This window comes from Leptosomus discolor, chromosome 6 (assembly GCF_034619465.1).
Source record: "Leptosomus discolor isolate bLepDis1 chromosome 6, bLepDis1.hap2, whole genome shotgun sequence".
In the NCBI taxonomy this organism is placed as follows: Eukaryota; Metazoa; Chordata; class Aves; order Leptosomiformes; family Leptosomidae; genus Leptosomus; species Leptosomus discolor.
In genome coordinates, this window is record NC_141396.1 from 64,037,752 (window position 1) to 64,050,324 (window position 12,573).

The following is a 12,573-nucleotide window of genomic DNA, read 5'->3' on the forward strand; positions in this document are numbered from 1 at the left end:
GCCACTGGGCTCTTCAGTCCCACTGTCTTGCTTCAAGGGCCTCTTCCCATAAATGGCTTTCAAATCGTCTTCAAAAAGGTTTTTGGGTCTTTTTCACTCTATCATTCAAAAAAGCAACGTTTTAAAATGTTTTTAAACAGATTCTGTTGAAATAAACATTTTTACAGAAGAGCAAGTTGGGGTCAAATCCATGCCAGCGTGGCAACCCCATTATACTGACGAAAGGGAACGCAGACTGCTTGCAACCATCCAGCCTTCCTTCCCACGTTTCAAGGAAGGTGGAGATCCCCCCGTTTTTAGGTTAATGTGGGAAGAAAGATCTCTGTTAAACCTAATTTGGGGGCACTAGTTGGCAAGAGCGTGGCTTACATCTTTCCCCCGATTCTCTAAGCATTAAGTGACAACATTAAAGCGATAACATCGCTACCTATTTCAATGTCTAGAGCTTTACTTAGCATGACTAAAGGCCATCAGGTTTCAAATTTATTCCAGCCCCCTCTCCTTCTGTTTGGCATTTACTGTCAGCAAAAAAATAATCGAGTGCACCTTTGGTCTAGGAAAAACAATCAGTACAAACTTTCCAAGGCACACCCTCCGCTGAGTACTGGCCCTTTCTCACACCAAGGCAGCAACCATCCCGACCAAGTGCCAAAAGGCACGTTATGTCCCTTTGTGCAGCTTTACCTCCACGCCCGGACCCCCCGGGCGTGGACGAGGTGCATTAAGGACCGACAAAGGAGCAGAGCCCGGTGCCTCTGCACAGCCCGGGGCCTCCGGGGGCAGAAGGGCTGGCCTGGGGGCAACCTTTAGCCCTCCGGCCTACCTGGGTACCGCCTGAACACAGAGGGCTCTGCCACAGAGCTGCTGGGGGGACGACACAGGGGGTTCCCTCTCTCCCCCGCCCAACGCCCGCCTCGTCCTGCGGCCTGCCAGGGCCGCGCTGCCTCTCCCTCCGGCTGCGCCTCCTGCTCCCGGCCCGGCCGCGGCCCCACGCGGTTCCCATAGCAACAGCGGCCCCGCCGGCGACAAGAGCAGGGGAAGGGCAGGGCCGCGCATGCGCCGAGCGCGGGACGTCACCGCCCGAGGGGCGGGGCTGGCGGCCTTCCCCTCAGCCCGGCCGCCAGGACAGTTGCCCTCAGCCGCCCCGGAGGCGCCACCAGGCCGCGGGGCCCGTAGCAAGCCCGGTCCCTCGGGGATCCGGCTGTGCCCGGGAGGGAAGCGGCTCCTCAGCCCGCCCCGGGGTGGGCAGGAGAGTGGCAGCTGCAGGAAAAGGCCTGTGCGCGGTGGAGGGGCGGCTCCTCATGCCCAACCCCCCCCCCCCCCCCCCCGCCAAGCTCAAGCCCGGTGAGGGAGACGTGCCAGGGCGAGCAGTCGAGGAGAGCAGGAATGTACCGGCTCGGGGTGCCCTTTCCAGTAGCGCTGCTACAAACAGAAGCTCAAATGCCTCCATCTTGGTGGGATTCAGCTCACAGATTAAGGGCCACACAGTGCCTCGATGTGAGCAGTGCCTGAGCTCCCACCATGGACCAGGTAGATCTGGTCAATACAGGCAGCAGAGCCTGCAGAGGAGCTCAGCTCCCTCTGGAGTAACACACATGCTTGGTCAATCCACCCAGGTCTCTTAGGACATCCTAAATCAATGCTAGTGCCATCCTAGCTGCATTAGGATTTTCTCCTGGCCTCCAGCTGCCACTCTGGAGAGACATGGGCGTCCTCCTTCTTGTCTGCTGTCCGTGTGGATGTCAGATACGCTGTGGCATCTGAGATGCTGCCATCAGACGTGTATTTGGCCAGCTGAAATCCTCCATCCAGCTGCCAGCTGAATGCCAGTGTTGCTACCATGACTCATCCGGGGAGTTTGGCTTCTGGAGGTCCCTAGTCCAGCCCTGCTCAGAGAACAGCCCACTTTAAAGGGAGATTAGGTTGCTCTCTACCTTGTTCATTTGAGCATTGAGTATGTCTATTTTTGGAGAATCCATAACCCCTCTGGGCCTCTGTTGCAGTGTTTGACCACTCTGTGAAAAACATTCCTCACATGCAATGAGGCTTTGCCTTGCTGCTCCTTGTTTGCTGTGTCCCGCTTCTTCCCTTCCAGCCTCCAAGAAGAGCTCACCTTCTCTGTAACCCTCTGTTAGCCAGTTGAAAACAGCAGCTACAACTCCCCTGAGCTGCTCGCTGTGCACCCTATGCCTGGGACCATTTCAGTGGCTCACAAACACCCGTAGTGGGTGGCCACCTGGGAAGGCATCTGAGATAGCAGATGTACCTCTTGCAACAGCATAGGGCTGGTTTTTTTGGAGGTGCTGAGCTACCTTCCAGTCCAAAGGCAATGGGAATGGCTTGATGCTCAGCCTCTTAAACCCGGAGCTAAACAATTTACACTTGGACCCAGGGAGAATGTCAGCCCAACACCATCTGCTTTCTAGGGCTCCAGCTCTGTGTATTGTCCACGGGAAGAAGAGGGGCTTTGCTCAAACCTGCCCAACATAGGCATTGCCAAAGCCTCTCAGTAGGGATGGATGGAGATCTGGATCACCCACCGCTGCCTCGAAGCTGAGTACAGGTGTGAATGTGTCCAAGCACGGCCACTCACCCAAGGACCAGTCCGAGAGGCGGTTCATGAACTTCAGGTCAGAAGGGAGGGTGAGGATGTAGAAGAAGTGGAAGAAGATGTCCACAGCAATGATGGCCCCTACGTGGAGGAGGGCATGGACCCGGATATGCCTCATCTCGTCGTCTTTGCGTCTTAGCTCTTGGGTGCTCACCTGCCGGGATGGCAAACCAGGAAAGGGCTGAGCTAAGAGACAGGATGGACAGTGTGTTCCTCCATCCAGAGGAGCAGTCAAGGTCCAAATGGGGACCGAACACTCTCCTTTAGAAATCACACCATGGACTATGTGGCCCGAATCTCCATTGATTAAGGAAGACCCAAGGGACTAGCTCAGGTGAACCCATCCACAAGGAGCAGGACATGTCCCACCCACAGCATCCCTCCAACACCCCCACCTCAGTGCTGAGCACGGCAGCAACGCGCCTCCTGGAGCACCCTCCTAGCAAAGGCTGTTCCCATCACTGGCGTTTCCAGCAGAGCAGGCACATGGTGTGACACAGCAGTGACAGGTCTGGCTGTACCTAAGGGACCCTAGGTGGGGTGAAGACCGTACTGACCGAGGAGCTGGGGTTTATGCTCTTTCTGCAGGGACATGGTTAGAAAATCAACTTTGCTTAAGGGCGGCCCCTTGCACAAGTCACCCAGAGGGAGCAAATGCTCGTACTCATCACATCTACAGGGCGCCACAGCCTGTAGGGAAGGGCATCCACATGCCCAGGAGAGGCTGGGAGCAGTGCTGGAATCCCACCTGACAGCTCTGCCAGGGCTGGATGTGTATCTTTGGCCAGGGTCACTTGGGAGGAGGAGGAGGAGGAGAACTGGTGGTCTCTGGAGCTTCTGCTGCAGAGGCCTGCTGTAAATGAGAGGGAGAGCTGCTGGAGGAGCCATCCTGAATCGGTTGGGACCTGATCAATGGGGATTTTGTCTCTGCTGTGTCTTGTACAAACAGGGGCCGGGCTTTGCCTCCAGGAGTTGTCATGTCTCTGGCCGTTGTAATATAAAAAATCATCAGAGCGAGCTTTCAGGATTACACTGGGCAGACTGATGTCCTCACTTCCCCGCATCGCTGTAAAAATTGCTGCTCTATTCAAAATCCTCTTATGTTTATTACTTTCCCTTTATTCCCTGCAAGAGGTGGGAGCTCTCCCGACATAATCCGCAGGCTGCCGCACCAGCCCCATCGTCAAATCCAGATGATTCCTGAGAATTAAAGCCTTTGCCAGATTTTTTTTTTGTGTGTGTCTGTTATATGCCAAGTGCTTTAAGGACACAAAGAGGCTGCTGGACTCTAAGCTGGAGGAGAAGCTGAGGGAGGACAGACTCTGGCATGGAGATGTGTGGGAGGACATGGAGCCCCCCTTTCATAGAATCATGGATCATTTAGGTTAGAAAAGATATTTAAGATCATCGAGTCCAACTGTTAACCTAGTACTGCTGAGTCGACCACTAAACCATGTCCCTAAGTGAAATACCTCCAGGGATGGTGACTCAACCACTGCTCTGGGCAGTGACAACCTTTTCTGTGAAGAAATTTTTCCTAATGTCCAATCTAAACCTCCCCTGGTGCCACCTGAGGCTGTTTCCTCTTGTCCTCATGTCTGCGTGTGGTGGCAGCACTCTGCCACCATCCCCGTGGGATCAGGGAGGTGTCCCCCACACTTGCAGCCCTACAGAAGTGAAATTATTCCCTTGATCCTAGTAAGGAAGATGCTTTTCAGCTCAAATGGGGCTGAGCAAGCCCTGGTACAGATGAGTTCCCATCACACAAGGTCTCCACCAGGATGCAGCACCAGTAGGAGCCCAAAAGACACAGATCTGCCCCCTAACTGGGTCAGACTCCATCTACCTGCCCCTGTAATTGCTGTTGGGCAATTAGGAATTCACCCCTAAAATTAGCTGCGGCTCCAGCAGTGCAGGGGGGCATCTAACCAGGAGATGGCAGTGGTGGCCAGGCCAAGACAGGACCCTTAGCTGGGGCATGGCAAAGGGGTTGTGGAGTTAATCCTTGTCCCTTTGGGGTGAGCGTTTTAAGCAGCAGAGGCGGGAATTGCTCATTAAGTGGCTAGAGACATCCAGGTTTGGGGCTGTGCAAAGGAGCCCAAAATAAAACCCCCTCCAGATCAAGCCATGTAGAAGCGGTGGGAGTTCAGGTCTTGGGGACAGGAGGAGTTCAGGTCTTGGGGACAGGAGGAGTTTAATGCCCTGATTTACAGATAACTGGCTGCAGCGTTAGGAGAAGCCAGGGCTGCACATTTCATAGGAACGACTGATGGAAACTGGGGAAGGAAGAGGAATATGGGATGAGGACAGCACCCCAGCGCACTGTAAACCCTCCAGAGGGGCTTGGACAGTGGGACTGCTGGAGCCACGCTCAGCTGGACTTCAGCCTGACAGATAAGACATGACTGGAGAGATGAAGCCTTAGGATGAAGCGTTTCTTCCAGCAGGTTGGGGAGAAAAGCCCATCAGTGGCCTGGCCATCCCTAGCACTCGTCTGCTGAGAATGGGCTGCCAGTAGACTCAGTGCACCACCAGCATCCCTTGTGGGGGACACCAGCGCTGACCTTATGATCTCTAGAGTCAAATGGGTCACCAGGGTATTTCATGAAGAGCAGAGGAAGCCCCTGGTTGCTGAAAGACAGCCTGGCACCCAATCTTACTTATTTCTAGAGAAATAACTTCAGATGAAGACACACAGACCATGCCTGGAAATTCATGCTTGTTGGGTGAACCAGCAGGATGGAAATGTGAGGCTGACCTTGCTGTCACACCCACCAGCATGCAGAGGTCCCACAGATGGGCACCACATGCCTGGCTCTCACCGTGGCCTCCCGGTACTGCGCAGTGGGGCAGCATGGAGCTGCTGGGGTGACAGCGCATGGAAACTGAGGCACCGAGCAGTGCAGGTGCCCAGCGAGCAAGGACATGAGCTGAACCCTCCCCTCCTCATCCCAGTGTGATGCTTTCACCACAGCAACGTCTTCCCCTCTGAACAGATCAGCGGCCCAAAACCCAAAAAAGAAGGTTGATGCCCCTCCACACAAAAATCACAGCATCATGGCACAGACTAGGTGACCACAAGAAGCTCTACAACCGTTTGCACCTTCACTGTGGCAAAAGATGGGGTTTTGCAGGCATTAAACCCAAGCAAATACACGCAGGGAGAGGTCCTCATCCAGCCCTGCCTCAGGAGCACTCACCTGGGCATGGAACTGGTCAAACGTCATGACGGGCCCGAAGAAGAAGAATGGGAGGTAGAAGTTGTACTTGAGGAGGTCGAAGATGGAGTAGATGCCCTCTTTCCTCTCAGAGCTCTCAAGTGCAAAGCTCATGCAGCGCATGATGGTGAAGCCGCTTCCTCCGTAGAAGAGGACATCTTGAAGATCAAAAGCTCCAGTTACAAATCCGCTCTGGATGAGAAACAAATAGTTACCACCAGGAACGCGGTGTCGCTTCTGTGCTCCCTTGCTTTGTGGAGGACATCACTCCTGGGGCAGCTGGCAAAGCCTCTAATTACCCTCTGACACCAAGTGTCCCTGGAGCTCATAAGCCTTGCTGTTGGAAAAAGAAAAAAACTGGGGCTCGATTTCCCAGCTGGCTCCTGCATCCCGGAGGAGATGGGAAGTGGTGGATCCTCTTGGCCACGTCTTCACCAAGCAGCTGTGGGCCATGTAGGCTTTGGTCTGGGGTGGGAATGTCCCCCTCCCCAGGGAGTGAAGAAAAGCCAGCAGAAGCCTGATGGAGAGGGGAGGGGAACGCATATCAGGAGGTAAGCAGCAGGCAGGGAGAGGCAGCACTGTCCTTCAGAGGGACTGAATAGCTTTATAAGGTCCTTCCTGGGCTTCTCTCCACCCACCAGTGAAAGTCTTAACTGGGCAGAGAGCTAAGAGATAGGTATGGGCATCACTGAACCCATCCCAGCACCATGTTACGGATGGGGAAGCTGAGGCACGGGACAGGAACACACCTTGCCTGTCTGACAAGCTGTTGCCTAAGCAACAAGGAGGATTCAGGTGTCCTGAGCTTTGGCCCAGCATGAAGCCACCAAAACATGACATAGTCCCCGTGTGATTATTCCCAAGCAGCACAAAGTCCCCTCCTTCTGAAACCCTGTGGGAGATCTGAAGTAGCCAGAAGAAGTGCCTGGGGTTTGCGGGTGCCACAGGAACCCTCCTTGGAGATAAACCCAAGGAGATGGACACAAGTGGGCTGGAAATGAGGCAGAGATGGCCCGAGACAGCCCCTACCTGCCACGAGCTGAATGGCTCCACCTTGAAGGAGGCGAGACAGCAGAGCCCGGCCACGTAGCAGAGCCACTTCTGCTTGGCCAGCGCGACGGAGTAGAGGACAAGGCAGTGGGAGAGGATGATCATCAGGTAGACGAGCCCCATGCTGCCCAGCACGGCCGAGACCCCGTAGAGCATGTACACCACAGCCCGGTGCTGTGAGGAGAGAGCGGTCCCGACCCGTGGTCAGCGTGGTGAAAACTCCGACCCTGCTCCCGCCCATCCCAGAACATCCTTCAACCCCCCCTCCGCAGGTCCCAGGTCACCCTTGGTGCTTTCAGATCCATCCCACCACATCCCCGGCTCACCTGCGGCACCGTCATGGAGCAGATCTTGCCGAAGAGGACGTGTCCAGAGAGGGCGAAGATGATGACGTTCCTGAACGAGGTGAACCACATCACCCACTCGAAATCGGCCACGTCCTGCGGGAGCAGCACCGGGTGCCTTACTGCCCCCAGCCCTCGCACCCCTGCCCCAACACCCGTCTGGAGGGGAAACCAGACCATTTCCAAAGCCTTTTCTTCCCGTTTTCCACCCAAGGGCTCCCGAGCACCCCAGCTTGGTCATAAAACCCCAGGAGAGATGCGCAGAGGTTGCTCGTCTCGGTGCGCACAAAGCAGAGCATCCACAGTGCTGCTCAGGATATTCTCCGGACTGGTTCTTTAGGGAGAAAAATAGGAGTCACGTGGACTTTGCAAAAAATATGTCAGCAGCAGAAAAACCAGCTCTGCTTCTCCAGCGGTCAGCACCGACCGTGTCACCGGTAACTAGAAAAGACCGAGTCCTTCCTCCGCTTACCATCTTCCTGCCGAAGTAGTGCCAGCCCGGCTTTATGCCGTCCCGAAAAGCTTTTCTGTTCATGCTGTCCGCAAAAGAACCAGAGTTATGGGGAAAGAAATAGCTCTGGGAAACGGGGCCTGGGTTTTGGCAAAGCAGGGAGCCTTCCTCACCGCGATGATGAGCCGTCAGGGCTCAAACAACCCATCCCCAAAGCGCCTAATTCCCGTAGATAACCACAGGAGTCAGGAACCTCGATTTCTGCAAGAATTTCCAGCAAAGCCTTTTCGCAGTGCCCATCCCAGGGACCCTCAGCTGATCCCATGAAATTTTCTGGGGTTTTTGGGCTTCCAGATGAAGCATTGGGGAAGCAGCCCTGTGTAGGCAGGGTGGTTGCCTGGAGAGCTGTGACGTGCCACAGCCTCTTGCCCTGAGCCACAGAAATGGGGACAAGGGGGCAACTGGGCAAAAAGGCCAAAAACTCTCTTGGAGCCTTGCAAAGGATTCCCAAGTCGTTCTCTGCCAAAATTAAATCCGGGGATCTGCTGTTGGTATCGACAGCTGTAAAAGCAGCCGCCTGACATCCATCCTCCCTCCCAGGGCCCCCTCCAGGGGGGGGATGAGGTGGGGAGCGTTACCTCTGGAAGCTTCAAAGATCCCGCTGCCGCTGTACACCACAGCGCACGTCACGGTGAGAGCATAAAACCCCAGTTCGTAGCTGGGGAGCATCGTTTTAACCCCCATGGTGGCAGGTCAGCGCCCCAGCTGGTGCAGGGGATCCAGACCTGGGAAAGAGAAGGAGGAGAGGAAAGTAAACCAGGGGTGGGAGCTCACCTGCCCCTCCAACACCCTAAATTGCTGCTGGTCCTCAGCATCTCTGCTTTGTGGGCTTCCTTGAAGGCCGGGAGCTGAAGAGATGGAGAAGACGGTAACACCTGGGACACAACTCAGGTGTGAGGAAAGAGGTTGCTGCTGAACCCTGCTGCAAAACCCACCCAGGAGCCAGGATCTGGGGGCAGCTCAAGCAGGAGATCCTGATAAAAAGGCTCTTCCCAGCAAGTTGCATCCGTCCCAATGTTCAGAGATGCTCCGGGATGCCAGCTCCCCAGGATGGGGTTCCTCCAGCGTGCCTCTGATGTCCCCTCTTAATTGGATCCTTGGAAGGGCTCCGGGATAGAGCACAAAGATGCCCGTGCTGGAGGGGATGGGATGGGATGGGATGCCCCTATTCCCCTGCCGTGGGCTGCTGCTCGCCTTCTCCTGGGATTTTGCCCAACCTTGAGCTCTTGAGGGGGCTCCTAAAGCACCGTGGTCCCAAAGTGCTCCCACCCCCGAGCCTTAGGGCGGGCGAGCCCCCCCCCGCCCGGCATCAGCGGAGCTCGGAGGATGCCGACGCTCAGCCCCGCAATTAGCCCTGGGCTAATGACTCCCGTTAAGGCTAATTAACGCCGGCGCGACGTGCCTTTCAGCCCGCCCCGAGCTCTGCAGCCTGTCCGGCAGCTGCTAAAAACGCAATTCGGGGTTGGAGCAGGGTGTGCGGGGGGGGGGGGTTGGGTGGGGTGGGGGGGGGGGCGGGGGCAGAGCATCCTCCTCCGGCACCGCCATCCACTCGTGAGCATCCCCCGCGGGTGGGAGGGGGGACCCTGCGAGCGGCGCGGGGCGCTTCGAAGGGATTAAAGAGCGAAACTCTTGCGTTTAGGCAGCAGAAAAAGGCGAGCCGGTCACCCTCTGCTTTCCCATCCGCATCGCAAAGCTTTTTTTTTTTTTTTTCTGATTTAAATTATTTTTTAATTTTTTTTGTTGTTGTTGGTTGTTGAGATTTTTAAAGGGGGGCGGGTGTCGCTGGTAGGGATGCGGGGTGACCCCATTTTATCCCTAGCACTAGGAAAAAAAAAAAACCGCTTTTCCCTGTGGGAAGGGCCAGCCCTGGGCTGGACTCGGCCCCCGGGAGTTGGGGGGGGTGGGGGTCGCCCTGTGGCCGCTTCCCGCCCCCCCCCCCCCCCCTCCGTGCGGGGCCGCTGCGGGCGGGCGCGCTGCCACCTCCCTGCGGTCCCCCTGCGGCGGGAGGGCACCCACGGAGGTGGCTTTCAAGAGGTGTTTCTTTTTGTTCTCCCTCCTTTCCACGCTTTTCAAGGCTTTTTTTTTTTTTTGCTTTTTTTTTTTTTTTATGAGGAGGTGGCATCCCGCAAATGGGGCGGGGGGGGGGGGGGGTCTTTAACGGTTCCCAGTCGCCTGCGTTGGGCGAGGGGTGCTGGCAGGGGGGACCCTTCGGACAATTTTAACTCCTGATCGCTCCGGGGTTGCAGTGTCAGGTGCAGGGGAGGGGTTCCCCAGCGCAGCCCCCCCCCAAAAAGCTCTGAGCAGCCGCGGGGCAGCACCATCCTCATCCTCACCCCCACTCCCCAGTCCCCTCCACCGCCCCCGGCCAGGCGCTGGGAGCGGGCAGAGGTGACCAAAACCCCCTGGAACTGCGGGAACAGCGTGTCCCCAACCCCAGTGTGACCCCCACACCCCACACCCCCCCCCAGCTACTGACCTTGAGCCCCGGGGCCGCGGGTGGAGGTGGGCGAGGGTGCGGGGATCCAGCGTCCGGCACCGCGATGGGGGGGCTGGGGGGGGGGGGGAGGGGAGCGGCGGGGACCGATGGAGGATTTGGGGGGGGCTGTTTGTCCTACAGCATCCCTCAGCCTGGCTTGGGGGGGGCGGGGTGGGGTGGGGGGGGGGAAGGCTGAAGGAGGGGTGCCGTCCCCCTCGCTTTGCCCCTGGAGGAAGTTTGGCCGGGAGTGGAGCGGAGCAGGCGGGAGGTATTTTTATTTTAGAGCAGCACTGCAGAGGGGGGCTGGTTCAGGAGCTGTCTGTCACGGCAGCTGCTTGGAGAAGACCTGTGCTGGCTGCCAAAGCTCACCCCGGGCCAGGGAGCACGGCCCAGGGCTGGCCACAGGAGCCCCGGGCCACGGTAGCCCCTCCACGAAGGGACAAGCTCCCTCCCAAGGGGTGTCTCTCGGTGTCACCACTTTGAGACTGGCAAAGGAGCAGGTAGCCCCCCCGTCGCTGTGAGCAAGAGGGGAGGCAGCTATCACCTCGTGGGGCTGGGGAAACTGAGGCACGAAGCCAGGAGGTGCAATTCCTCCCCTGGTTCGGGCAGTGTTTAAATCGGCGCGGGGCTGGGAGGCTGCAACATCTCTGCAAACCATCTCGGGGGTCGTCTTCTTGCATCCACAACCAAACCAGGGGTTAGGAAGGGGCTGGGATGGGTTGTGGCCTCTGTTATTTCAGGATGGACAAACGCAAGTTGGCCAAGAACGAGTCAACCCAGCGTCAGGTCCGTCCCCGTGTCCTGCACGAAGCTCTTTCTACCAAACCCCTACGAGATTTGGGGCGAGCTCACGCTGGGGCTGATGTCCCTGAGTATCTCCTGGGCTGTCTGTGGGGTTGGGGGAGAGAAACAAGGCAGATGACCCTGGATTTTAGAAACATTTCCATGGGTTCTCTGCTTTGGGGTGAGAGAAGTCGCGTTTTGGGGCTCCAGGGGGAGGATCTCCAGAATGGGAGCCCCTTGGGCCAGCCCAGCTTTGCTGGCGCATTGCCCACCAACGAAAAGGCTACCAGCGTTTTTCACTCGATGTGCAGAGAGAGAAGCTCTCCGTAGAAAGCCTCGGCGATGGCTGTACGGCCACCACCTTCAGCACCTAACGAGCCACTTTAATTTGCAGCAGCCGGGGCAGGATTTGGCTGCCTGCCCCTCGGATGCCCCGGAGCTCCAGCCTTCCTCCTCCTGCCGCAGCTCCGTCCCTACCCAGGGACTTTGGCTCTTCAGACCTCGGCCTAATTGACTGTGTGCTTCGAGGCGGAGTAATTAAGAGGTTGGTGCAGATAAGCGCAGCGAGACACGACTGTGCCCTTGTGGAGGGCAGGGGATTATGGCCACCGGCCAAGGAGCCTCGGCAGGAGGGAAAATCGTGTCCGTCCCCCCCACCAGCGGGTGCAGACGGACGGACGTCGGCTCGCCGCGATGGAAGGCAACGAGCAAAGGGGCACCGAGGGACCGACAGGTCCCCGTCACCTTCCCTGCCTCCCAAACCCACTCACCCCCCACGCAGAAACCAAAACCAGCCCCGAAATCCTTCTCGCCGAGTGCTGGAAGCACAATGGGCCCCATTGTGTAGCCACGGGGCTGGAGGCGGTGGGGATCTCGTTTTTGGGGACACGCGGGACGCCAAGGGGGGCTCCAGGGAGCGGGTCCTGCAGGGCAGGAGGATCACGGCCCCATCGTGCTGCTCCTGCTGGGCACTGGTATCCAGAGAGTTATGGGCTGATGCTGAATTTTTCTTTTCCATTTTTCCTTTTAATCCTGAGTAATTTGTTATCTTGCTGGATTGAAAGTGCAACGTAGGTGGAGGGCTGGGCGGCGGTTTTTCATGAGGCTCTGGGAACTGCGGTGATAAAAATCATTTAGCTTTAATTTATAGATATTATAAAAAAAAATTAGAATACCCCCCCCCGCTCTTCATTTCTAATATAAGAAGATTTATTTTTAATGTGACCAGCGCGCCTTCCGCTGCACAGGGGACGCCTCCGTGTTTTATTGCCCCCGTGCCGCTGCTTTACGACGAAGGGCTGTTTATGGCTGCGAGCTGGTTTTAAAGGTAGTTGTTTGTTTTTTTTTTTCCCCAAACCTTTGGTGGGTTGCTGGAAGTTGTGGCAGAGGAGCTGAGGCCAGGCCCCTCTTTGGTGTCTGAGAAAGGGAGCAGGGAAGGTGGCGGGGTTCGAGGAAAGGCGCTTGGCTCCGTCCCAGCAAGGCACGGCACGCCTTGGCGATGGGGACGCCAAAGGAGCCTCCTGCTGGCTGCTTGCTCCTGCCCTGGGCTGCTGGAGCTGGGAGGAACTGGAAGGCGAGAG

The 12,573-nt window shown here is 57.0% G+C and overlaps 1 protein-coding gene across 1 annotated transcript; it reads right to left on the reverse strand.

The window, feature by feature from the left end:
- Positions 1–1,135: 1,135 nt before the first annotated feature.
- Positions 1,136–8,418, reverse strand: LOC147415392 (protein-cysteine N-palmitoyltransferase HHAT-like protein). Its single transcript, XM_086467346.1, has 7 exons — positions 8,315–8,418; positions 7,696–7,765; positions 7,206–7,319; positions 6,859–7,053; positions 5,812–6,021; positions 2,594–2,765; positions 1,136–1,260 (listed from the first exon to the last, which is right to left on the reverse strand). The coding sequence occupies exons 1-7, from the start codon at positions 8,416–8,418 to the stop codon at positions 1,136–1,138; spliced, it is 990 nt and encodes a 329-aa protein (XP_086323472.1).
- Between the last annotated feature and the right edge of the window lie 4,155 nt (positions 8,419–12,573).

Coding starts and splice junctions, on each gene's coding strand:
- LOC147415392 (XM_086467346.1), bottom strand. CDS start 8,418: ATGGGGGTTAAAACGATGCTCCCCAGCTACGAACTGGGGTTTTATGCT. Junction 2,766..5,811: donor TTGACCAGTTCCATGCCCAG/GTGAGTGCTCCT, acceptor CCATCCCGGCAG/GTGAGCACCCAAGAGCTAAG. Junction 1,261..2,593: donor CCTCTCGGACTGGTCCTTGG/GTGAGTGGCCGT, acceptor CTTTTCCTGCAG/CTGCCACTCTCCTGCCCACC.